This window comes from Peromyscus maniculatus, chromosome 17 (genome assembly GCF_049852395.1).
Source record: "Peromyscus maniculatus bairdii isolate BWxNUB_F1_BW_parent chromosome 17, HU_Pman_BW_mat_3.1, whole genome shotgun sequence".
NCBI classification, from domain to species: domain Eukaryota; kingdom Metazoa; phylum Chordata; class Mammalia; order Rodentia; family Cricetidae; genus Peromyscus; species Peromyscus maniculatus.
The window spans coordinates 6496065-6522720 of NC_134868.1; the positions used below are offsets into that span (position 1 = coordinate 6496065).

At 44.7% G+C, this 26656-nt stretch overlaps 1 protein-coding gene across 8 annotated transcripts in view; it reads left to right on the top strand.

Annotated features, from left to right (window-relative positions):
• The window catches only part of Csgalnact1 (chondroitin sulfate N-acetylgalactosaminyltransferase 1), a 329328-nt gene that overhangs the window by 274921 nt on the left and 27751 nt on the right, over positions 1 to 26656 (top strand). For all 8 annotated transcript variants that reach the window (XM_076553249.1, XM_042262475.2, XM_006989566.4 and 5 more), the window contains 2 exons: positions 10336 to 10552; positions 23509 to 23610. In XM_076553249.1, coding sequence (XP_076409364.1) covers positions 10336 to 10552; positions 23509 to 23610 — 319 coding nt within the window. The remainder of the gene's footprint in view (positions 1 to 10335; positions 10553 to 23508; positions 23611 to 26656) is intronic.

Below are 26656 nucleotides of genomic sequence, written 5' to 3' on the forward strand. Positions count from 1 at the left end.
TTGGACAGCTTGTTGTGTGGGTCTGGGAAACTCACGCATTGAGATAAAAATGTCCGTTTCCCAGTGAGGCTACATCCTCAGCCCTTGTCTCTTCTGGAACAGGTTGAACTTAAAAATCTCAATAATCTTAGCATCTTCAAGTTGACTCTTCCTCCATCCTCCTGTTAGTATTTCTGTCTTTGGTCACTTCTTGCTGGTTCCTTCTGCGTGTACACTTTGAGTCTTCCTTCTTCTTTAACTCCGCCCTTTCTTAGGCATCACTGCCCCTCCTGCAGCCCCGCCCCCCACCGTGTTCCTCCAGTCACTCGCTTGGTAGAGTATGACTCTGTGCCCACCCTCCATCGCTGCCTTATGGAGCTCCACCCTAAACAATGAGGCACTATCTCGGTGCTTTCTCTGCCAGCTGCTTTTTGCTGCTGGGAGACGACAGGCCATGAAGGAGCTCGGGAGAAGGCTCAATGGGCAAATGAAATACAAGGCAAATGAAATACAAGCAAAAGTACTGGAGACTGAGTGCCCAGCACCCATGTAGAAAGCTGGGCCTGGCTCCCTATGCCTGTAACCCCAGCATCCCGGGACAGAAGCAGGTAGATCTCAGCAGCTTGCTAAATAGCCAAACTATGCAAAATTATGAGTTTCTGGTACAGTAAGAGACACGGTCTCCAGGAAACAAGGCAGCGAGTGATCCAGGGAAACCCCTGGCATCCTGCTCTGGCCTTTGCATGGGTACTTGTACCTGAGTGTCACATGCGTGCGCCACACATTAGAAGAAGAAAAAGGAGGAGGAGGAGCAATGAAAGAAGTGAGGGAGGCAGGGAGGGAGGGAGGGAGGGAGGGGAGGGGTGGAAGGGAAGAATGGTGGAAGGAGGGAGGGAGGGGGGAAGGACCCCCTGAACTCCCACACTGACTTCATCGTAGTCTTCTGATCGCCAATCTGATGTTTTGGAAAGCCTTCCCTGCATGCTTCCTCAGCTTCTTCTCCCATCTACACCATCACCATCCCAATCCACCAGCAGCGCCCCTCTTAAGCCCGTTACTCCACCTTTAATTCCTTACTCTGTTGCTTCCAATGCTGGATCCCCGATCTTCATTTCTGTCCTCTTCGGGGATCTAGATAAATTCCGTGCCTTTGCCAATCCTTTTCTGGGTGGTGGATCCATCCGCCTCTCTGTTCCTCATTCCATCCATGTGTTCTCATTACCTACTCTTTGTTCCTTTCCTTCCACGTAAGAAATTGTCTCTCCATGTGTCTTTTCGTAAGTCCCTCTGCTTTCTGCCCAAATGTATGTATTCCCTCCCTAGTCAAGCACATCTACTAGTCAAGCTGCCTACTCCGTTCCCTCTGTGCAGCAAACCTTCACTGCGCTGTGGAAACACAGTTCCCGCTCCGCTTTTTAAAGAGCTGGTCTTCAAGTAGGGGGAGCAGTGATGAGCAGGCAGGTGGACTGGGCATGCAGATGGCTTGCAGTGAAGGAGCTTGAATAATATGGAAGAGGTGGTAGAGCAGCTGGGGCAAGGAACTGGAGGATGCAGGGGTGAAATGGAGGCCTGGAGGATGCAGAGGGTGGGATGGAGACCTGGAGGATGCAGGGGTGAAATGGAGGCCTGGAGGATGCAGGGTTGAAATGGAGGCCTGGAGGATGCAGGGGTGAAATAGAGGCCTGGAGGATGCAGGGGTGAAATAGAGACCTGGAGGATGCAGGGGTGAAATAGAGGCCTGGAGGATGCAGGGGGTGAAATGGAGGCCTGGAGAATGGAGAAGGTGAAATAGAGACCTGGAGGATGCAGGGGGTTAAATAGAGACCTGGAGGATGCAGGGGTGAAATGGAGGCCTGGAGGATGCAGGGGTGAAATGGAGGCCTGGAGGATGCAGGGGGTGAAATGGAGGCCTGGAGGATGCAGAGGGTGAAATGGAGGGCTGGAGGATGCAGGGGTGAAATGGAGGGCTGGAGGATGCAGGGGTGAAATGGAGGCCTGTCTGGGGAAGTGGCTGCAGAGTTGAGGCCTACATTAGAGGAAGAATCTAGCTAGGTTGGCAACTGGGGAAGATCTCAGACACCGAAGGAAGGGGGCAAAGGTCCAGAGGTAAGAATAAACTTGACAGTTGCAAAATGAAAGAAAAGCTCTCATCTCTTCACTACTACTGCATTCAGATCGGCCCCAGTGTGGCTTGCATCCATCTCCACCTCTTCTCTGAAGCCACAATTGGTGTGGTCGCTAACGAGCTACCCGCCCCATCCCCTGGGCTGTCTGGATCCTCCTTTACCAGACCTTGAAGCCGTATTTTGTATTTAACACTGACTCGATGACTTTACTGTCTTCTGTACCTGAGTCCTCCGGTCACTGAGACTTCTCAGTCCTCTTCTGCAGATCCATGTACACTGTGTCTGAAGGTGTGTATACCCCATATCTGCATCCTGGGTTCTCTGTCTGTCTGTCCTTCCTATTTTAACTAATTTGAAATGCACAGGATTGTTGGTCATGATCACCATACAAAACAACTGATCACTAAAACGTCACCAGTCTGAGACTTGGTACTTTTAAACCTCTAACTTCCCTTTCCGCATCCCTTCCTCGCCTTCCAGACCCTGGTAATCACCATTCTCTCTGCCTCCTTTTTTTTTTTTTTTGTTTGTTTGTTTTAGATTCCACATGTAACTGAGAATTCAATATTTGTCTTATAGGGTTTGGCTGATTTTCCTCAGCAAAATTTCGACTCCATCCACATTGTCACAAGTGGCACTGTATCTTCCTTTTCAAGACCAAAGGATGCTGAGGTTGCTTCCATGTCGTGGATGTTAGGAACAGTGCTCTGGACATACTAAGCTCCTGCTTCATTGTCTAATGGCTCTTTCTAGATTATCTCACCCATACCCAAAGCTTTAATTTATAGGGTGGGAATATGCAGATCAGTATCTCTACAGAAGTCTCCCTAGTGACTTCCAACCTACTTACTCAGCTGCTAAAGTCAGTATGTCCAATGCTTGCCTGAGTTCTCCCCTGTAGCTGCAATGATGTTACATGTCTCCCGGACTCGCCCCCAGGACCCCAATCACCAGCCAAGTTTTTTTCTGCTTCTTCCTTCCCTATCTTATCTGTGACCACCAGTTTGGGTAGGACCTTTACCACTTCCTGATGTTCCTGGTAGTTCCTTCCTGATGATTCCTGATCTCATTTCCCGTCATCCGCCTGAGTCTTACACTGCTGTGAGGTAATTGTCCTAAGACCGTTATCTCTCCCCCTTTTAAAACAATAAGCTGGTTCCGCTGTGGCCCAGGACAAAGCCATGCCTGTGAGGACGACCAAGTGGGCACAGGTGGCATGGCTTTCAGTGAGTCCCCACTCGTCTTCCACGTCTCTCACACACCTGTATCCTTCTGCACTCCATCCTTGCTCACACCTGTCAAACCTGCCTACCCTGCAGATGCTGGCGTGTGGTTGTTTGTTTTGCTCTTTTCAATGTCTTCCTGTACGCTGCTCTCTTTCTTCGGCGTTCCCTCTGATTTTAGTCTCAGGAAACACCCACTCAGTCTTCAGTTCTGGTAAAACACCTACCAAACTGCCCTCAACTTTCGTCAGGTGGGGATGCATTTATGTCTACTCTCTGATGGCTCAGGCGGATTCAGTAACTGTGCCTTTTACATAGTCTATTTTCTTTACCTGTGTGCTTTCTTCTCTAGTATGTAAATTCAGAATCAGGATTCTTTCATCAGAAGTTTTGTTCTCTCTCTCTCTCTCTCTCTCTCTCTCTCTCTCTCTCTCTCTCTCTCTCTCTCTGTGTGTGTGTGTACTAGCTACATGTGTGCAGGTGCCTATGGAGGCCAGGAGAGGGTGTGTGAGGCACTGGAGCTGATGTTACAGATAGTTGTGAGCTGTCTGATGTGAATACTGTAAACCCAGATCCTTTGGAAGACCATCCTTTGAGTGTTGACGGTGTCCTTGCTTAGCAGCATCTCTTATGTGATGTGGGGCAGGGTCAGTGAGGCCCAGCTTTCACCGAGCCTGGCAATCAGAAGGGAAACATGATGGCTTCCATTGAAACACTGGACTCCTCCATGCGCCTTCAGTGTCTCCTCCTGTTGTCTAATCCCAGCAGACTTATTGTGGTAGGACACAGACAGTTGCTAGGGCTTCTGAGGAAGCAAGAAGCAGCTCAGCTAAGTGAGGCCCCCAGAAAGTCTGGGGAGAGTAAGAACTTGCCTACTTCAATCTGTGACATGACCAAATACACTATGGAGAAATTGAGAAAGGTGAATTTTATGAGGTCTAGAAATGACATGTCATCCAAGTGCAATTGTTCAGACAACTGATGTAGCAAGTATCAAAAGGGGGAATATTATCATCTTAGGGTGAAATCTCTGCACTTGGCTGATTTTCTCCCTGAGCAGAATAGGTAGCATGTGATCCTCTAGAGATGGAGAGAAGCAGATGTATAGTCTTTAAAGGCAGTTTACGGTGGTGGATTTTATAAAATGGGAAAGTACAGTACACATACATAATTTTTAAAATGTAATGTTCTGTCTTATCCTCTGTTGACAGTTCATCTGTCTCTGTTTTCTCCTGCCTGTTCTGATCTTCCTCCCCTGAAGTCGGCCCTCTGTATCCACAGCCTCAGCACCTGTGCAGTGAACCAAACTTGGATTGAAACTACTCAAAAATAATCGCAGCTTTACTGAGCATGTGCAGACCTTTTCATGTCATTGGCCCCTGAATGATAGAGGGAAACAATTATTTACATAAAATCTGCTCTTTGGGGGATTATAAGCAACCAAAATTATCTAAAGCATAGAGGTTATATATAAATTTTATGCTATTTAATATAAGGGATTTGAGCATCTTCCTCTACTTTGGTACCCAGTGGGATCCTAGAATGCCTTTGTAGTTTACTGAGGGATAACTATAGTCTTCTCAGTGGAAAATCTTTTCCCCTATAAAAGTCATGCTTTTCTACACTCACTACCTCAGTGCTTCACAGACTGGAGTGCAGATTATTTAGTAACTGTCAAAATTATATGGAAAGTGAAGAAAAAGCTGAGTGTGCAAGGGTCACCCATGAGTATGGAAGTGCAGCAGGTTTCTCTGCCCTCTATGCTGTTTATTCTGACTTCCAGGCAGCAATTTCCCATGATCCTCATTCCGCTAGTCCAGTTGTCAGTGTTATGTGTGAACAGTAACTCCAGGGAGTCAGGACTATGAGCCAGGTAACCAGTAACAAATGGGTCCTTGAGACAAACGATGGCTTCTCTGAGTCTCTGGGTCTCATACGGCTGGACCAGTCGATTTCCACATCCTTTTTTTTTTCTCAAGTACTGAGAAAGTGGTTTTAGTAAAGGAAAGTTTAAGGACTGTGAGAAGAAAAAATGTCTGGAGGATGAAAGATCACTTTAGATTGAGAATGTGGCAGGAAATTTCCCACGAGAGAGAAGGTGAGATTAGAAAGGCTAAGAGGTAGGCACAGCACTACTGAAACTTATGTGCCTGTGACAAAGCATAAGAACCTTTCAGAGGAGAGCAGTATGGTGGAAAACTCACATACCATTAAATTGATCAGGAGCAACTTCTAATTATTTAGTTCAGTAATATTCACGTAATTTGTCAGCCATCACCATCATCCATCTCCAGAATACTTTTATCCTCCCAAATAAAAACCTTGGGCTCATGGATTGCTTTCCTAGCAGATATAAGGCCCTGGGTTCAATGCCTAGTGGTACAAAAAACTAAACAAAGAAAACTCACAACCATATCTGTGAGCTGGTAACTCCTCATTCCTCACCCTCCTGCCTCTTTAGTCATCCCCGTTCTACTTTTTGTTTCTTGTTTTGACTGTTTGGGTGTCTTATTAAAGTGAATTATGCAGCATTTCTCACTGTGTGACTTGCATACTTCACCTAACACAGTGTTCTCAAAATCCACCTTTGTAGGACACATCAAATTACATTCCGTTTTCATATTGAATAATATTCAATCGTATGCTTACACCACATTTTGTTTATCCATCACTCAATGGAAAATTGCATTGTCTCTCTTAGCTGTTCTGAACCATATGGCCTCGAACATACATCTAGCTCTTTTGAGGGATTTCCAAACGTTTTTGAACAGCAGCTGCGCCATTTTACATCCCCACTGAGAATGTACAAGGGTTCCTTCTAGATTCTCCATGGGGACAAGTGGCTATGTCTTCAGTCTAAATCAGCCTGACTGTAGCTCAGACTGCACCTGAGGCAGTGACAAATATGACAACAGATTGGTGCCAGACTTTGGGTCTTGAAGCCAGGCTATGGCACTGGTGCTTTTTCTGCACCAGTTTGGGGAAGCTGGTGAGGCAAGGACAAGTTACAAGGGTACCACAGGCAGCTTGAGAACCACAGGCAGCTGGAGACCCAAAGGCTGCGTGTAATGTGAACTGAGACCCGGAGGCCTGGACATTGGTCGGCATTTGATTACAGCCAACTAGCTAGGTTAAAGATTTAGTTCTAGGTGGGAGTCCTGGGTTCCATGTGGGAAAGCTGGAAAGGTGGGGATGAATGCAGACAGAGTGAATGGAATTCTTGAGAATAAAGAAGGTGTTTTTGCTGGTGAGAGGTTTGAGGAATTCTGCATGGCTCAGCCAGTCATTCAACACTGGTCATCTTAAGTATACGCATGTGGAATGATGGTAAGAAGTGGTACACCCCTTATCCTTTGTCGTTTTGATTTCCGAGGTGACTATAGCACACAGAAAAGGGAGAGAACCAGTTAGCCGGGTGATTCTTGGCCTAGTCAGGAATCGGCTTTGCAGCGGGGCTGGGAGTGTGGCTGGATGGTAGAGGACTGCTTACTCTGTGTGGATGAGTCATGGGTTTCCTTCCCATAATGGAGGAAAGGGGCAGGGGAAGAGAGGGCGAGCGCAGGCTGTAGCTGTGGAGCTGCTTCTTTCACAGGGAGCATCCTCTTGCTGTGGGTTACAAAGCTGGGCCCCCAGTAAGAAAAACATTGCATTAAGATGTTTGCATGGAGAGCTGAAACCCAAACCCAAAGTAAGGAATGGACTGCAGGCACCAGAGGTGTGTCTAAACAAGATCCAAGCTGGAGCTACAAAAGTCTTATTTTTGTGCTTAATTTGCATAATAATAAAATGATTGTATTATGACAGCCCACAAGTAGTATATCTTTTATCTGGAATAACTGGCACCAGACATGGTTCAGATTTTTGAGGATTTTAGATCTTGGTGTATTTGCAGACATTTTACCAACTAGACCAGAAAATACTAAATCAAAAATGGTTTAAAATGGAAAACTTATGAGCATTGTTTATACTTAAGTTTCACATTTTGAGTTTTCCAATTAGGAATGCCCAACCTGTGTAACAAAGGTGTTTGTGTGGCCCTTGGTTCTGTGTTGGCTATGTGTCATACTAAAAACACCACTCCCTCTTGGTGTTCCTGACCCTTTTCTCTCTGATCCATTGTGTTTTGATTACTGAAGATTCCACAGAGCAAGGGCTCCACTAGGTGTTGTCCTCTGAGCTGAAATAAGGCAGACTATAGTGCCTTTTCATGCAGCTGTTCAAGGTTATGTAAGTGCTTGATGATGATGGCTGGGTGGTAAGTGTGGATCTCAGTTTGGTGGATCTCAGATTAAGGAAGGTTTTAAGTAACTTATTTTCAAAATAAATATAGTTAAGGGGTCTAAAATCAGGTTTGTAAGATGTAAGTGCGGTGATCTAAGCATGGGCAACCACCCTTGTCTTTTTTATATGAGTTCTGGTGATCAAACAGTTCCTCTTGCAAACAATACACTAGCTTACAGGATCCCTGCTGCCCTGTATGTTTTTTATCTGCAAGTTCAACTGAAAACAGTTTTTCCCAGGCCTGTGGCTGGTGCTAAATCTATATTGCCGACATCAAATAACAAAAGCATTTGTGGCTGGGTGGTGGTGGTGGGCGGCGGCGGCAGCGGCTGTGCACGCCTTTAATCCCAGCACTTGGGAGGCAGAGCCAGGTGGATCTCTGTGAGTTTGAGGCCAGCCTGGGCTACAGAGCGAGATCCAGGAAAGGTACCAAAGTGACACAGAGAAACCTTGTCTCAAAAAAACAGAAGGAGGAGGAGGAGATGAAGAAGAAGAAGAAGAAGAAGAAGAAGAAGAAGAAGAAGAAGAAGAAGAAGAAGAAGAAGAAGAAGAAGAAGAAGAAGAAGAAGAAGAAGAAGAAGAAGAAGCATTTGTCAAGGCTCAGCCACTAACCTCAAGGGCTGTTCAAGTGTGTAGCTAGATATACCTCTGTGCCTATTGGACTTCTGTGTGACTCAGCAGGGCCTCATTTGGGCTGTGTGAAGATGCTGTAGTCTAACCCAGTGCCGTAGACATCATTAGAGTCCTCTTTCCTTTCTTGGGACTAATTACCTAAAAGAATTAACGGACTTTGAAGGCACTATCTGATGTTTCCAAAGAAGTCCTTAGAGCCTCCAAAGGAATAAATCTTTTCCTCTCTTCTTTGATTGGCTGAAGAAAGATACTAAGTTCTTTACCAACAGGAGCTCAGTTATTCTCCCAGCAGCCCTCACATTGCGGGTAGCAGAGCAGGATGTCCCTTTGTTGTACCCCAGGAAGCAGCAAAGGCTTCAGAAGAGAACTGATTCCTTCAGTCACCCTTGCTCGCTGCCAGTACACTGTGCCTTTTGAATTTTAATCAGGCCCATTGGATGACTGCAAGAAATGAGAACACAATGAAAATTCACAGTACCAGACTCTTCTACACCTCAGAGAGATCTAAACCTTGGGTAAAATCAAAGAGGCTACAAGACCAGAGCTCTAGGATGAAAAAGTTCCCAAAAGTCAAAAGACAAAGAAGAGAACTAGGCAATGTGTGTGGAGAAGATATGTGTTTCCCACAGAAGAAACGAAGAAGGAGCGTGAGGAAGAAAAGGGAAATGGCTTGTGAGATGCCCTCGAGAGCCGTAACTCACCATCAGCCAGAATGTTCCCGTGGAGATTTACTTCTGTAGCTAATCAGAGACAAGGAGGTACATTTTCATCTAATGTGGGACTTAAGAATAAGACGAAGTTGTAGAATGGGAAATACGGCGTAAGTCAAAGATAAAAGCTTCTCTCCTAATTTGTTGGATGTTACTAACTTTTGTCTACTTTTAAGAAAACACCCACAATGCCAGGGATCCTAGGGAAGAACATGGGCCTAGGGAGTTGTTTAGTCTTTAGATGTGGCAGTTCTGTCAGGTTGGCCTTAATGAGCATCCTCCTGAGAGCTGAGTGAGATGGTAAGGCTGCATCTTCAGTCTGACAGGTGACACTCAGTGACGTGAAGGCAACATAAATAAACTTCTCCGTTTCTCTTCCTTCCTAATATACCATGTTTCATCAGCACCGACAGGAGAAGGGAGGGTAAAGATGAGAGAAACATTCATGTACGCTTTACTATGTGCCAAGCACTGTGGGGACCTGTTGGTAAACACTCCAGCATTTGGTGATGGTGGTGCTGGAGGTGGAACCCAGGGCCTGGCACATGCTAAGCAAGCTTTCTATCACTGAGGCACATCAGTGATTCACTGAGTAATAAAGGTTAGCCTTGAACTCACTCTGTAGCCCAGGCAAGCCTTCAACTTGTGATCTTCTTGCATCAGCCTCCAGATTATGCCACTAAGATGCTGTTTATTCTGTGAGGTAAAGGAGGTATGGGAAGATGAAATAGTTTTCCACAGTGCCACCATGGAGCCAGAATTTTAACATATGTTTTGGCCTTGAACACACGTATTCTGGGGTTCTTAATCACACTGCTTAGAGGCAGGATGATGTGTTCCTGCCGTCACACTGGATACTTTAAGTGTTGTCTTAATACTTCTGGAAGCTTTGGGATGGGAGGGGCACATGTTTACAGCCCTATTTGCTTCCAAGATGGCCCCATAAATCACTATAGTTGATTCATCAGAAATGAATATAATTGCACAGAGATAATTTTAGTGTACAGTTTTAAATTAAATAAACAGTAATGTTCATATTATAATGCTTTATAAAATGTATACAATATCAGTAAAGGACACATCCTAATCTACATTATATCAGACTTATTCTACATTTCTAATAGTCTTTTTTCAATGATCCTAAATATATAAATAGTTTTGTATCTAATATTACAAACATTCCCTGTGGCTTTATGAGGGTTTTATAACTGATTTTTAGACTGACGGGGTTTTTAAAAAATATTAATTATATTTCAGGTTTTCTAATCACAGAATATGGAGATCTAATATTAATTTTAAAGGCATTTGTTGTAGATCTTGGTTATAGAAAGAATAGCCAAAGCTCACTTTTCTAAAACCATCTTTCCTTGTTCTGCCTTGTAGGGATCTACCGGACAGAAAGGGATAAAGGCACTTTGTATGAGCTCACCTTCAAAGGGGACCACAAACATGAATTCCAACGACTAGTCCTATTTCGACCATTTGGCCCCATCATGAAAGTGAAAAAGGAGAAACTCAACATGGCTTCCACGCTTATCAACGTTATCGTGCCCCTAGCGAGAAGGGTGGACAAGTTCCGGCACTTCATGCAGAACTTCAGGTGCGTGCGTTTGCAGGGAGCCCCGCTCCTTTCCTAACATGGCCTTCATTTCCTTCCAGCTGCAAAGGCTCCTTTCCTCTCTTCCACCCAGGGTTCTTCATGAAGTTTGCCACTTGTATTTGCCTTTCCCTAAAGCAAGTAGAAAGGCCTTGCTTTAGTGAATTCTCCTTAGAAGGAAAGTCTAGGAAGGATGGGCGATCAACAGGGCTACATATCACCTTCATTCTGACATGATGAACCAGCTCTGCACACGTCACCTTCATTCTGACTTGATGAACCAGCTCTGCACACATCACCTTCATTCTGACTTGAGCCTGGGCTCCCGAGCCAAAAATGAAATTCTCAGAGGCAAGCAAATGAGGTTCAGCGTCATCTGTAGCAGGCAGGAGCTGGCTGATGGTGACAATCCCCACATCAATGATGACTCTGGATGAGAAAGAGGCCCTGGCTCAGCAGAAGACTGGCTTCATTTGCTGTGCTGCTCTGACTGCATCTGGAGTAGATTGAATCACACTCTGTTTCTCATTCTTAGCTGCATGCCCTAAGAGACTGAGTTTAACGCTGTGGCAGAAAGGCTTCAGGGCTCCTCTTGACAGGTGCTCAGTAAGGAGACCTTTATTCCAGGGTGCACTGGTAGAGCTGGTGTGTACATAACTGGAAACCTCTACTGAGCAACAGTGGGTCTCATTATCTTTTATGTATGGAATCTGCATATAGGCCGAGGTTAACCAGCTAAATGACGAAGTCACTTTGTTTTAAGAAGCCAGCTTATTTTATCCAATTATAAATCTTGAAAGATTTAGCTGATTTTTCAAATCTCGCATCATTAAGTTCCTATTATTAAGAAGTCAGTAGAAAAATATGATTGGCAGTTCTCAAAATTCCAGCTCAAGAGCACAAGAGAAATCCTTTTGTAAATAAGCTGTTTGTGTCAGGATCAAATCATCTTTGAAGAGACCATTGAATCATCTGGTAATGGAAGACAGAAGCCACATCTGAGAGCCAAAGGCTGGAAAGGATAGTGTGTACAAAGGCAGATTCCCAGCACAGGTGGGCACTGGGGCAGAGACTGAGTGGAGTATCTGCTGTGCAGCCAAGGAGCTTCTGAAAAAGTGGAATGTAACATCACGAGTACCCAGGGCATTTAATTCTATGTGTAGGAACACAGTAAAAAGATGATTTTCAAAACACACAACAGGGAGATTACACAAAACGTGGTGCTAGAACAAATGACCGAGCAGAGCTGGGAAAAGTAACTCTTTTTTCACACCTAAATTTAAAATCCAGCCAACCAAGCTGAATAGGTCCCATGGGAACCCCCATGCAATGCAGGCTGTTGCCAAGTCACTAGGCTTCTCTCCACAAACTGATGGCAAGTCCCCGTCGCTGAGGACAACACCTGCACAGCTCCCAGGACACGGAGACGTCGAGCTGGTGCCTACCTGGAGCCCGCCCGCATCCTTTCGTGCTGACATCTTTGGACAGGACAGTACTCTGCACACTACCAAAGGAGAGACTTAAATACCAACCCACGTATAAACTCTCAGCTCGACAACAGTGTGACAACAGTGTCCTGCCTGCAAGATAGGCTAGCGCAATGACGGCACAAAGTTTGTGGGAGTCACCAGCCAATATCTGGTTTGATGGAAAACCCACTCTAAGAGATGAAACCACATACTGCTTGGGTGACTAAGAATCTGAGGCCAGAGAGCACAGGGACTTAGGGTAAAACAAAGACTGCTTCCCCCCCCCAAAAAAAATATAGCAATAAAATGACTCCTAATGACATCCTACTTTTCAAAAAAAAAATGTAGCAATAAAATGGCTCCTAATGGCATCCTGCTATACTCATAGATTGGTGCCTTGCTCAGCCATCATCAGAGAAGCTTCCTCCTGCCAGAGATGGGAACAAATACAGAGACCACAGCCAGATATTATGGAGAGAGAGAGAGAGAGAGAGAGAGAGAGAGAGAGAGAGAGAGAGAGAGAGAGAGAGAGAGAGAGAGATCTTGGAACACTCAGGAGATATCAAGAGATAGCAAATCCCTCCTCTCAGGGCTCAGGGAACCCTGTGGAAGAGGAGGCAGAAAGACTCTAAGAGTTGTCAGAGGGGAGAGGAGACACTAAGAAAACAAGGCCCTCTAATCAACATATGAACCCACAGAGATCGAGACAGCATGTACCAGGCCTGCAGGAGTCTGTACTCGTTGGGGTCTAGAGCTAAAAAGAAAAGTAGTCACATGCCTCTAATCCCTAACCCAGAAGCAATCTCCAATTGAAAACCACTTGTACATGAAAACTGAGTTTTCTACACTGGGGAGACAAACTACTCTTAAGGGTAGGCTGCATGCTCAGCAGTAGCTGACCAACCGAAAATGAACTCAATTGGCAGCTTTGGAGGTGCCTTGACTCATAATGTTGTGTCAGGGTTCTTCCTTTTTAAAAAAATCTTATTTGTTTAAATTCTATATTCATTTTTACTATGTCTATATTTTTCTTCTCTCTTTTTACCCTACAGGTCCTTTGCAAATACATTATGGTTTCCAGTTTAGTAATTTTATGGGATTCCTGAGTGTGTGACAAGTGGGTCTTTATTTCTTGTGCCTTCTCTTGGGCTCTTTTCCCTGTATTTGTTTGTTTTGTCCAATTCCAATGCGTTAGTTTTATTTTATCTATTCTATTCTGTTCTGTTCTGTTCCCATAGAAGACTGTTTTCTAATGAAAAGCAGAAGGGGATGATCTGTATGGGAGGGGAGGTGGGAAGGAGCTGGAAGGGGTAGAGGGAGGGGAGCTAGAATCACAATATATTACATGAGAAAAAATGATATTTTCAACCAAAAGAGGGGAAACATCTGGCCAATTAAATGTTTTGACACAATTCATCTGATCATAAAATAACTGGGAGAACATGTAGGGACTATTTATTAATGTTGACTGTTGTTATGACGTCCTTTCCAACTTCCGATTGGAACATTTCAGCTCTAGTTGACACTGAAGACTGTACTATGAGTGATTTTTAACCTTTACCTGTTGTGTACATTACCTCATAATGTCCCAATATTTTATATTTGTTTTAAAATCCAGGGCCAGGGAAATGGCTCATGGATTTAAAAAAAAGTCTTTCTGCACAAGCTTGATGACCTGAGTTCATTCCTGGAGCCCCCATAATGGTGGAGGGAGAGAACAAAGTCCATGGAGAAGTCCTTTTCCCTATATACTCTAACTATGGCACATACCACATACATTATGTCTATTTGCATAACAGTATGAAATAAAATTATTTAAAAATTCAACAAAAGGTCATCTCAGAGTTTCTAACTTAGAATGGATACTTAGCTTCTAAAAGTGATTACTTGGCAGCTACAATATATTTAAGCAATGTAGAATGAAATAAGGAATAGATTATTTTAAAAGCAACCCACAGCTAAACATTATTTACTTTAATTCAATACCATTTCACGCAACCTTTCTTAACGTATATGTTATGGAAAGGATAGTTCACTGGCTATGAATAATTCAATACTGCATGAAATATCTTACTTGTTCCATTTTTAATGAATTAAATTTTACCTCCTTAAATCTGTAGTAAAAAAATCTGAGTATGCTAGAAGGAACTGCTGAGCTTCTCGCAAATGTGTCTTCACTCTGAAGCGATATTAATGCATAAGAGATCTGTCTCATAGTGAAAAGGTTACTCACAGAACAAACTATAATTATAATGTCCTTGAATCACATTTTAGTATCACACTAAATTGACGAAGGAATTACAGTAGGAAGAAAGGGTCCACACATTCTGGGCGCTCTCTTTCCTCTGTCATCCCTCCACATTCCAAGTTTAGTACCCTCTATTTTTACCTAGTTGGGGGATGCAAGCCTTAGTTTCTGTTTTGCAAAAGGCAAATTCTATATTCAGATTTGTTGCATTTACCTAGTGTTCTTAAAATAACATCCCCATCCCTCAGTTCTTGGTTGTGTTTAATGGGTAAGAAATACAAGGACAGCCATAAATGTTTTAACACTGACTGTCTACTGTTACCTTTGTAGTGTTAACAGGACAGGTGGCCTGGCTGGGCTTAAGGGCTTGGAGAATACTTTACTCAGGACTTTATGGGCTTTCTTTTAACATTGAATGGTGCCATGGAAATGTATTAAGAATCTTTAATTTTTCTTTTCTAAAAGTGACTTTTACCTCAAGGCCAAAAGGATCCTTCTTTAGTCTTAAATTATAGTAACTTAATCAGTATATGTCTCTTCTTGGTATTGATTGTTCTTAACCATTTGCCAGGAATATAGTTGCTATGTTGTTTTATGGACTCTTTTGTGTTAAGGGGTGATGATGGTTTGAATGAGAATGTCCCCCATAGGCTCATATATTTGAATGATTGGTCCCTAGTTGGTAGAACTGTTTGGGAAGGATTGGGAGGTGTGGACTTGTTGGAGGGGGTAAGTCAGAGATGGACTTTGATGTTTCCGAAGCTTATATCATTCCCAGCTTGCTCTCACTTTCTCTGTCTCTCTCTGTCTCTCTGTCTCTGTCCCACAGCCCATGGCATTCTATAGACGCTGGGTTTAGATCCTCATGCTTTCTGAGCAAGCACGCTTGCTCACTGGGTCACCTACCCAGCCCTTCGCTCTGCCTTTTGTTCCTTTACCTGCATGCGTGTGAGCCTTCTCTTTGATCTTTTACAGACGTGCCCTGTATCTTTCTAAGACACTTCTGTTTGTCTTGACATTGATTTATTTCCTGAGAATACACTGTGCCTGGTCCTATTATTTTCTTTTGTTTTAAAATTAACTTTTTAAAATTGAATTCATATTTTGCGAAAGTGGAACAATCGTAAGAAAGCTTCTTTTGTTTGATCCTGATTTCCTTTGAGACTATGTTTTCTTCCTACTTTGAATGCCATTAAAAAACAAAACATCCTACCTCTGTCTCCCTTCGCCCTTCTCCCCACACCCCCTTTCTTCCTCCTCATGCCCCAAGGGTGCAGTTGCTGTGCTGTTCCACAATCACAGGCCTGCCTGGGCTTCAGCCCCATCTGAGGGCCGCTGTACCCACCCCTAGCTGCACCCTGAGGGCAGAAGAGTGTTCTAGTGACCTCTGGGATGTGAGAGCGCAGGGGGAGGGGAAGAGCCCAGCGGGCTGTGTGCAGCCTCTCTTGGCCATTCCGGTTGCTGTGGCCCTTCTCGGCTGTGGGATGGTATGGAGCTTTCCCAGGCCACCTTCTTAGTCAGATCTCAACACCACTCCGTGCGCCAATGCACTCCTCACAAACCAGAGCTGCACAGAGGCTTGCTTTTGTGGGTGATGAGCTTGAGAAGTGCTAACTTTCTCACCCGTGTTGTTTGGGGATTGATGGAAAGTGCTTAGGAGGTGTAGGGATGGAAGCAAGGACAAAGCCTGGGCAGGCCTTTGGCTCAGACACAATACAAACTCATCCGTGTGCTCGTTTTCTGAACTTCCAAGCAGACAGGGAGACCAGGGGGAAACAAGGGCTAGTTTATATTAGCCTTCGTATGTAATGAGAAAAAGCCATTGTTGGGTGAGGCAAGCTTATTTCCAGCAGTGGACCTTCAGGGCTTTCATTTAAGAGGTAATGGATGCCAGGTGATGATATTCCTAGCCGGCACAACAATTATGATGGCAAGGGTTAGGTCTTTCCATCTCCTGACAAAGAATCAAAAATCCCACTTTGCCTTTTGGGACCAATACAGATGACTCTAGTCTTGGTGATGCAGGGCTTCCGGGTGTGAACTCGTCTTGGATCCTGGCGGTCATTGGCTGGCACTTATGAAGGCTCCCTTGTTGCTGCCATCAGGTTGGCCTGCATGTGAAAGCCAGAGACCTCACGTGCCATTCCGTCACCCACGAATAGCTCCCATCCCTTGGGATCACGGGATATCTGGGGCTCCCAGGGGAACTCTGCTCGAGTCAGGTCATGTTCGCACGGGCACTCTTGGCCCAGGAGCTATCGCCTTAACCTGCCTCCTCTTCTTGGCTTTCGTTAACCACCTCGTTTTTGCCTTTGAAGCTCTCTCACATTTGGCTGTGACTCTGAGTTTCTCTCATCTGGGTTATAGATTTTAGGCTCATCTATTATTTCCTCGTGTGCTTTGTTTGATATCAGGAACACCCTCACAATAACAAAGCTATAGATCTTCGGATCGTTATCTCTGCCACTCCCAGCAAGGGTGGGAGATTTTAATGGGAAATAGTCTTCATAACTTTTTTTTCAAACCTTTTTTCTCTTTCTTCCAAGCTTGATTGCTTTTTGTTTTGACTGCTTCCGGGTGGAGTGAACCCTTTTTCTTGTCAAGTTCCTCTTCAGACTGGGTGGGTTATGTTTGTTTGAATGTCCTTCACTTTCTCCTTCTGGCTCTTCTCATCTCTCTCAAGGCATTCTTGATGTTTTAATGGACTATCAGGGTCATTTTCTACTTGACTTTCTTTAGAAATTTTCTCTTTCATTCCATTTTGGCCTAGAACCAACCTTTAAGAAGGCTCTGGAAATTTCCGGCGGGGGGGGGGGGGAATTAAAGCAGGAATTATATATTTCAATTGAAACAATCTTCCAACATTTGGCTAAGCTGATATAGGTGACTGAAAGCCCTCTAGCCACCAGGACTATGACAGAGATAGATTCCTGTGCCCCCTGTATTCCTTAAGGACAGTATGCTGTTTTATGTAATACGGTCATCTTTCTAATCCATGTCCCGACACCAGTCCTGTGAGCAATTTCACTACTCACAAAGCAGAGCTACACCAAGAAGCTTGCATGGCTGACGAGCTTGAGAAACGCTAAAACTTCATCAGTCATGTTGTTGTTTTAATAGCTGTCCTTGGGGACCTAAGAGAAGAGGTGTTTAGTATGAGCTACACGTTGTATAGAGATGTCTAGTCAAGAGACTGAAACGTGGTCAATGGGAAGAGTGGTTGTGTTTGCTGTATTGTAACGAGAATCAGGAAAGTTGCTTGATTACAGGTCAGAATCCACCATCGCGTCTTAACAAGGAGCCGAACACCCAAATAATAGAACAGTAGAATTGTTCGTTAGTTCACATTGGCAAAGGGGTAAGAGGAAGGATGCACCAAACCCAAAACAGAGTGCTGGGATATAAGCAGAGGCCAGAGTGCACCAGTAACCCTCTGTTCCTCTCCAGAATGGAATCTCTTCCTTACAGTTTTCCCAGTTCCTTTATCACTGAGCGATTTCCCTCCTGTTGACATTATAAACCGTTGGCAAACTGTGGGCTCTTGCGTGAAGTACCCCAATTCCTGATACATTTTCCTACTCCTAACATGTTTGAGGAGAAACTGACTTAGAAAAGAGTAGCGATGAGATTCCTCGTAGCTAAGCCTTTTCTTAGCTGTGGAAGTCTCCTTCTGCTCCTCCTCACCTGTGGTGCTGACTGACCTGAGATGATGTCTCCTTCTCAGAACCCATCAGCCTCCTGAAGTTAACTCTCCTTGCTGTCCTCTTGACTCAGCAGCCTCCATAACTGTGGTTATTCCACACCGTACTACATTTAAGCTCTTCGGTTATCCCAGTTTTTCTGGAAATTAAGCATCTCCTTACACATGGGATTTTCACTGGTAAAACATGGAGACTCTAGAGTGAACCTGGATTGTTATTCTCCTGGAGGGAATTCTACATGATGACCCTTTGTTAATCCTTCTCCAAGGGAAAAAAAATGCATCGCATAACCCAGGTGCTCACTGAATGTGGACTCTTTCTTGAGTTTGTGTGTTGATCTTATTTATGTTGCCCCAACATAGTATTCACAGATAAGTTTGATAAAGTTGATTAAGGTAGGCATGGTGGCTTAAGACTATAATCACAGCCCTTGGGAGATGTTCTTGATGAGGGAGGTTAATGCCATTTTGAAGCCAGCCTGGGCCACATAAAAAGTTGCAGGCTAGCCTGGGCTATAGAATGAGAGACCTCAGAAAAATAAATAAATAAAAATTAGAAACCCCAAAGACTAAAAAGGTAGCTTACTTATGTCATGGTGTTAAAGGTTTAAGGCTTGATCCTAACACCGACTTGTTCCTGGTGAGGATGTCGTTGTGACCGGATCAGGATGAGGACGCATCAGACATGGAGAAGCAGCCGCAGGAAGGAGAGAAGCCTTCAGGAGCCGGATAATGCCTGGCTCTCCCAGATCTGCCCTCCCCCACTCCTCTTCTTTTCTCTCCCTTCCCCTCCCTTCCTCTCCCCTCTTCATCTCCCCTTGCCTCCCTTTCCATGCCCTCCTCTCACCTCCTCTCTTCCTCTCCCCACCCACCCCCTGCACTTTTCTTGCTTTCCCTTCCTCTCCCCTTCCTTACCTACCTCCCCCTTCCTTACCCACCTCCCCCTTCCTTACCCACCTCCCCCTTGTCCCCCCTGTCCCTTCCCCCTTCCTTTCCCTTCACCCTCCCTGTTCCCTTTCTATGTCTCTTTTCCCCCCTTCTTTTCTTTTCTTCTGAGACAGGATCTGGCTGGGAACCATAGTCTGTTTCCCAAATGGCATGTATCACCATGTCTAGGTAACGACACAGGAACACGCCTAGGTCTCAGGAAACCCAAAGTGACTCCTTCCAATGGCAGTGTCCCCGGTCACCTACTCACCTTATGCTAAACCCTACCTCCTAATATCACCCCGCGGAAAGCCAAGCTACCACCACGGCAATTCCTTTTTCACGAAAACCACAGTATTGCGCTTCCCCAGGCCACTCGGCATGAGGTCTAAAAACTGACATCCCCAACTTCATGACACAGCTTCCTGCCTTGTCTCATCCAGCACAAGAGCACTCATCCTCCATGACTCTGCCAGTCTTTCCTGGTGTTCGCCAGGGGCGTCTCAAGTGGGCAAGGCCATGTGTTGAGCATGCACTGCCAGCCCAAGTGTCACAGAACAGGTGACCTCCCTGCTTCTGATTGACAGCTGAGGCAGCTGCTGCTCACAGGTGCCTCAGAGGCTGCTGCTGTCACTGTCCTCACCCTCAGCGCCCAACCCCCATTGTGCTTACACTGCCTTGCTAACTTTGATTCCCTTCAAGTCCCTGCCTAGATCACCAATGCCCCTTGAAGGCTTCCTGTTCTGTAAAGAAAGCACAGCTTGTAGGGTTGCTTCAGCACCGTGTCTCCCCTGGCCTCACATGGGATTTCACAAGGCATTGGAGGGATGCTTTCTTCCTGCCTCCCATGCTCCCCTGTCACAGATCAGGTGTTTTTACCAAACCTGATTCTTCAGACAGGGGCTCAGAACTGAGGACATTCTTCTGTAACTCAATCTTCCCAGCCCTGAGTCCATTTGGCAAAGTGTGGTCATACTTTTGGTTATGACAATTGGATTAGGGGAATGCTGTCAGCACAACATTGGTGGAGGCCTGGGATGATGCTGAACACCCTTCGGCACACAGGACACTCTTCTCACATCTTCCAAGCTCAGTTCTGTGCTGTATTGGAGAAATTATTTTGGCCACTCCACGTAGTTAAAAGGATATTTATTTAAGGGTGTAACTCACAAATTAAGTAATGGGTAGGTCGCAGGGTCTGGGGAAGGTGTATTGCAATCCAGCAATGTTCTCCGGAGCTCTGCACAATCCACCTTTCACCGTCCTGCATCCCGGCACCAAGAGAGCGCATAGAGAGAGCGCTGGCCCATCCAGCTCTGGGTCCCCAGGCGCCTCCCCTTGCCCCACCTCGTAGGCGTGGCAGTTGCCAGAGTCTCAATGGGGGTTGGAACTTCCAGATCCAAGCTGGAATGGCTACCCACTACAGTGCTGAGTTTGAGAATCCATGCCTGAGGTGAGTTCTCTGTCTAGGGATACAACATCTCCCACAAATAGGCCTAGGGAAGCATTCTGCAGACCACCAGATCTGTTTGACGGTACCTGACCAGCTTCCATATCAGGAACCTAAGACAATCAGTCCTTCTACACAACGATTTCCATGTGGAGTTTTGTTGAGGTTTCCTCTACTCCACATCTGTCTAAACACAACACTGCACTGTGCTTAGCAGTGAATCCTGTACAGTGAAGCCCAAGCTGTCAAGTCTGATAGACCACCCCCCACAACCTACCCCCTGCCTTGCTAAGGTTGCCCTGGAGACTATCAATCCTTATAGAACCAGATGTGTGTATTGCTCCCTGCACAGCTCTCAGAGGTCGCTGGAATGCATTTTCTTACCTCTAAACTAAGACTTTGAGCAATGGACTCCACACTCCAGGTACAGATCAGTCCTACAGACTAATGACAGAACTTTGACCTCTCAGGAAATAAAAATATAGATATGCATAAAGGACGGTAACCCACATTTTCTGCCTAAATATGTATCCTAACTAGTCCCTGCACTCTGTGTGATAATGACTCAGGGAAGGGCCAACTGTTTTCTAGAAAAATCATTCTAAAAAGCTATGGTATTTGTGAAGTGGAAACAGAATTTTCAGTTTCCAGTTTGGGGTCAAGGAATTGGGGCTGTTGAGGTAATGGGAAGGAAGCATCTGTGGACATAATGTGCTCCCTAAGAGGGGCTCATGAGGTTGGGGTTCCCTGGAATCATTTTATAGTTTCACTTATCACTCAACCACAGTGTCCCTGGAGACATGCTTACAGAAGTGGGACTGTATTACTATCAGTATTACTGATAGCATTGTCCAAATGCAAGTAATTAACACCGTAAAGCCAGAAGTCTATATGCAGCATGAGTCAGTTGTTTAAGACTTCTTTTTAAATTTATCTCTGAAACAAAGATATATCTTCACATGGCCATAGCCACACATATTCCCATACACTCTCAGGGGTGGGGTAGTCAAATGGGAGAGATTTTGAAAAGCACAAAGACCATCCACACAGCAATAGGGGTCTGCACAATCCCATATTCTCAAGGAGCATTGAATAGTTTCATTGTGGGTAGCTTGAGTCCTGCCTAGGAGGTAGGAAACTTCTTCAAAGGCAGACAATCCAGTCCCACTTGTTGAAGATCCCCTGGTGGAGTGTCTAGCATGTGGTATATTGTCAACAAATACTTGTTGAGTGAATGAAGCAAAGACTTCACAAACATCTAAAGTGAAGAACTGGAGACAGACACCAGGGCAAGCTTGGATTTGCCTTTCTGAGATCCCTAATCTGGCCATTTAAGGGTTGGGCCCGACCCATCTCCCTGATTTAAAAACACCAATGAGAGAGAGGTAGCAAAGATGTTACTGGAAAACACAGAAGGCTTTAATTCAGGCCCAGCAGGTGACTGGCTCCTGATTCTGGGATGGATCCCCCTGCACCCCACACACACTCACTCACACTCACACACTTTTGAAGAACAGTTTCTCCAGCACGTGGCCTATGTACATGGTTTCCTTCCACTTATCTGGCAGATTTGGCAAGGGGACCTATGAGCACAGAGACTTTGTCAGAAGCATGTCTACAGCGAGGCCAAGGCTTACATCCCCAATGGTGTCAGAGTGACCTTCCTTCTTGACCCCAGCTTTCTGAACTCTTCCCATACTCCAAGTCCCAACCCAGCCGGAGAACTCGCCATGCCTCCAACATTCTCCTTCTCTGATGCCTTCATCTGTGCTTGTTTTATCGGCTAAGTCCATTTTTCTAGGGCAGGAGCCATGTCTTCTGTTGTTTCCAATGCTTCCCATCAACCCCAGGAATGTGGTTCTCCCCTTTTGATGTCATAACAAAAAATATCTAGTAACTTGACCTCTGTAAGTAGGGCCAAGATATTTCTGGAGTCTATGATTTGGATTATTGTATAAATGTCAACAGCAGAAGGAGGGCACAGGAAATACCCAAATATTTCAAAATAGCATCTCACCAGCAGAATTTCTGTAACAACTGGCTCCCAGGAAACACCAGTTCACATTATCTACATACTAATATGAATGCATGCCTGGCTGTATACATAAATATTTATGTGTATGTATATTTACATTTACAGGTATGCACACATACAGTTGCACACACATGTATTTGAAGAGCAAACCCTCAGAAGAACTTAGCAGATCAGCTAGATGTTATGTTTGAAAGAATAGGACATAGCAAACAACACATAAGCTTTGGTGAGAATAGTCTAGACTAGTCAAGAGCCAAAGACCTGGCCCTAAGAGCTGAAGCAAATGGCTTCTCTGTCAGGACCATGAGTCACCAGGTTGGAGCAGAGCAATGGGGCAGTGGCAGCTTTTGTGTATGGAGACTTTTGCTGTAAATAGGTAAAGACTCCCTATAGGGACTATGGCCATGAGGGGATTCCCAGTTTTAAATCATACTGTTACACCCCAGGATCCTCTTCCCAGGCCTTGACTCCTTCAAGCTGTACAGAAATCTTTTGATCAAAACTTTTGTGCCTAGGGTTGTATATGTCTACTTCATTAACTCATGAGGAGTTATAATGGTGGGAACCTGCTTGGAAGGGTAGGGTGCACACACAATGCTGGAATTCCTTGACAGTCCATATAACACTGGGTGTTTCCAAGGCTTCCCACTGTCCTAAACCAAAGAGTGATGGTTTATTGTGGGCCATTTGGGAATGAGGACTGTGTTGTTTGTCCCACACCAGGGAAATATCCACAGACAAAGCCTCTTGTTTCTCCCTCTCTGGACATTAGATTTCTCACAGAACTAATGTCTTATATCCCAGAGACTTCTCAGAACTCTTTCCAGAACAACCTGAGGGCCCCAGGTGGGCTATTCCAACGGCAGGTTGACTCTAAGGTGTCTTTCATCTGATGTTTTATTTCCCACATCTGCATATTTAAATTTAATAATTTTCCTGATAAGATAAATAAATGTTGAGCGGCCGATCAGGGTGCTCGTCTCTTCTGTCTTGAGTTTACTTTAAGCCTCTTTGCACTTTACAAAAAAAAAAAATGAGGAAAAAGAAGAAGGAGGAGGGAGGGGGAGTCAGTTTGTGTCTTCCTGTAAATGTACAGACAGGCCCAGACATACATGTGTTTTGTTTTCCAGGGAGATGTGTATCCAACAGGATGGGAGAGTTCACCTCACCGTTGTGTACTTTGGGAAAGAAGAAATGAATGAAGTCAAAGGAATACTTGAAAACACTTCCAAGTAAGTGTGTCTGGTTAGTTTTCCTTTCCTTAACACAGGATATCCGGGAAAGTTCATTGTCGGCTGTGCACAGGAGAATTAAGAACCTCCCCTCCCAGGAGACCACCCTGTCTGGCACTGTTGTGTCGGGGTGATAAGTTCGACAGCAGACATAAACTGCCCTGTTTGGCAAAGGTTTAGAACATGGGCTTCTGGGAACTCACGCATAACTGAAGGCAATCTCTCTCAGCACCACAGGTTGAAGACTTTCATGTTTGCAGAGTCAGATTTCGGGAGAACACAACTGTGCCGTGAGCTCCCACTCAGCCCCTGCTTGACAGGCTAAGAGTAACACTCAGGCTCCAATCCCATCCATGGAGCAAATGGTCTCACCCTCTCATCTCTGCCTTTCATCCATTATTCATTTCAAGACATCAGGGGACACCCAGAAGGGGTGGCTGAGGCAGGATCCTTGATTAAACCCATCCAGCGAACAGAAATTACTCAATCAAAGCCTTTAGGCCTGGGGTTACATGTTTATAACTCATTGATCAGTTGCAGAGTGTAAAAGGGTATTCAGAAGCAGCAAAGATGGATTCTTTTTTTTTCTTCCAAGATAAATAACCCACGGCATCCTGTGCAAATGAGGAGGCCAGCATGGTCCGGTTGTGTGCCACATTTGCTTGCCAAAGAGGTGGGCAGACTCAGCTGAGAAGTCGGGTGGACAACTGGGATAGATGTGAAGCTTTGGCGGCTTCAATAGTACTCAGTGGCAGAACTAGTCTGAGCAGGCCCGTATGGTTTGGATAGAAACAGGACTGTCTGCTTTGAGTTTCTGGTACGTGGTAATTGGAGGACAGTTGAAGGAAAAGCTTCTAAGGTGGAGAACACTTTCAGCGTTGTTCCATGCTGTTACCAGACTTGTGTTAACGGGCACAATTAAAATTTTAATCACCCCGAAAGCAGAGGTCATCTGCGGTAGCTCTCTGACCAAGCACCCCACCACATCTGGTTTTGTAAATAAAGTTTAATTGGATATAAGAAGGTCTGTGGATGTACATGTTATTTATGGCTGTAAGACTCACAAAGCCTAACCAATTTACTATCTGGTTCTTTATAGAAGAAGAAAATGGTTTACCTGTATCCTAAAGGAATGGGAGTTAAAAAGTAGTGAAGAACCGTGTGTGAGGATCATCAAATGGGAGAAAATAATTGGATACACTGAATGTGGTTGAAATAGAAATCCCTCAGGTCTAATTCTTCCCTCTTTGCTCAGCAGTGGCAAGCACAGATGGTTAGGACTCATGTTCTCTGCCCAATGGGTAGCTGAGAGCATCTTTGCTACTATCCATTCCTGGACAAAAAAGTTTTCAAAGTTTTCCAGGTGCCTCAAACCTGCAATCAGGATAGAAAAGTACTGTAAAAAAAAAAAAAAAAAAAAAAAAAAAAAGTGGTGGCCGCCCCTGGGGCTGCACCCTGAATTGCAGGTCACAGCGTCATTCCAAGTCACTCCAACATGTTTTAAGTGTCTGTCCAGGCAGGTGATTCCAGTGTGCAAACAGAATTGGCAAATCCCATCACCTTGGGTTGGCACTTTTTTTCATATCGCAAAGGACGTTGGGACATTTGCTGATGGTTACACAGATTCAGACTTATAGAAACTTTATTTACAAGTGGCAGGTGACTTTAAACATGCTATAGGAAATATTCTTTCTAAGGACTGGAAGGCTTAAGTACTTTTATCAAGTAAGTCTTCCCCACGTCAAGTTTCCCGGGTTACTAAATGTCATAAGAATGTGATGCCACAGACATTGACTAACACATTTGTGCTTTCCACAATGTTCAAACTTATTGAAAAGCAATAAGTTCATAAGATGTAATGATTTTAAGATTTATTTTTTACGATACATGTGTGCATGTTTTGCCTGCATGTATTTGTGTGTACTTTGTGGTACTCTCAGGGGTCAGAGGAGGGTGTCAGATCCCCTGGAACTTGAGTTATAGCAGTTGTAAGGTGCCACGTGGGTGCTTGTAATAAAAAAGAGCAGGAAATGCTCTTAACCATTGAGCCATCTCTCTACCCCAAGGTATCCATTGATTCTAATTGTATCCATTAGTCAGATAATCTTGTCTACCTTGGTAATCTGACTGAGGCAAATACATGTTTTTTTTATTTTAATATTGATTTCTAATATGAACACTCAACGTCATAGAGCACATAACATGCAGTAGGTCCGTTTATATGCATGTATAGTGGTTACAGAATGAACATAAGAGGCTAAAGCAGACATTAAGAGGTTTTAGAAGTGGGCTGAGAAAAGTGTAAGTAGAGTCTGTGTGCACAAGACAAAAGAACACAGTACGATGAAGACGCTGATGCTGTAGGGGTCAAAGGGCAGGAGAGTTAGGTTTGGGAGTGCAGATGTTGTCAGCTGTGGAGACAAGTGGGTAGAAACTGGTCTGAGCAAGAAATGGTGGATTCAAGTCCAGACAGGACTCACACACACACACACACACACACACACACACACACACACACACACACACACACACGCACACCTGAGGCTTTAATATCTCCACTGTTCTTTTAAGATGGTAATAATATTTGTTCATTGGCCTTTTATTTTCAATTATTATTTTTACGAATGATATCATTGGCTATTCATAGCAACTTTTGGTGCATGCATGTATGTGTAATATGCATGTGTATATGCATTTTCACATGTGTACGTATGGGTATATACACACATGTGTGCATGTATGTGGACACCTGAGGTGGACATTGGGCATCTTTTTCAAATGCTCTTCACCTTGTGCATAGATGTAAACCATCTCTGACTGAACTTCAAGCTAGAAGTCTGCAAAAGTCTGGTTAGCTGATTGTCCTAGGATTCCCTGTCTGTGCCTCCCACTTGCTAGGACTGCAGATGGGCGACCACATGGCTTCTGGGACTGTGGTTCACATGCTCGCACAGCAAGCGTTTTTCCTGCTAAGCCATCTTCCCAGGCTCTTTGGCCCTTTGTGTCTGGCTTTTTGAGGTAGGTATCGTTATCAGCCCTGTTCTAT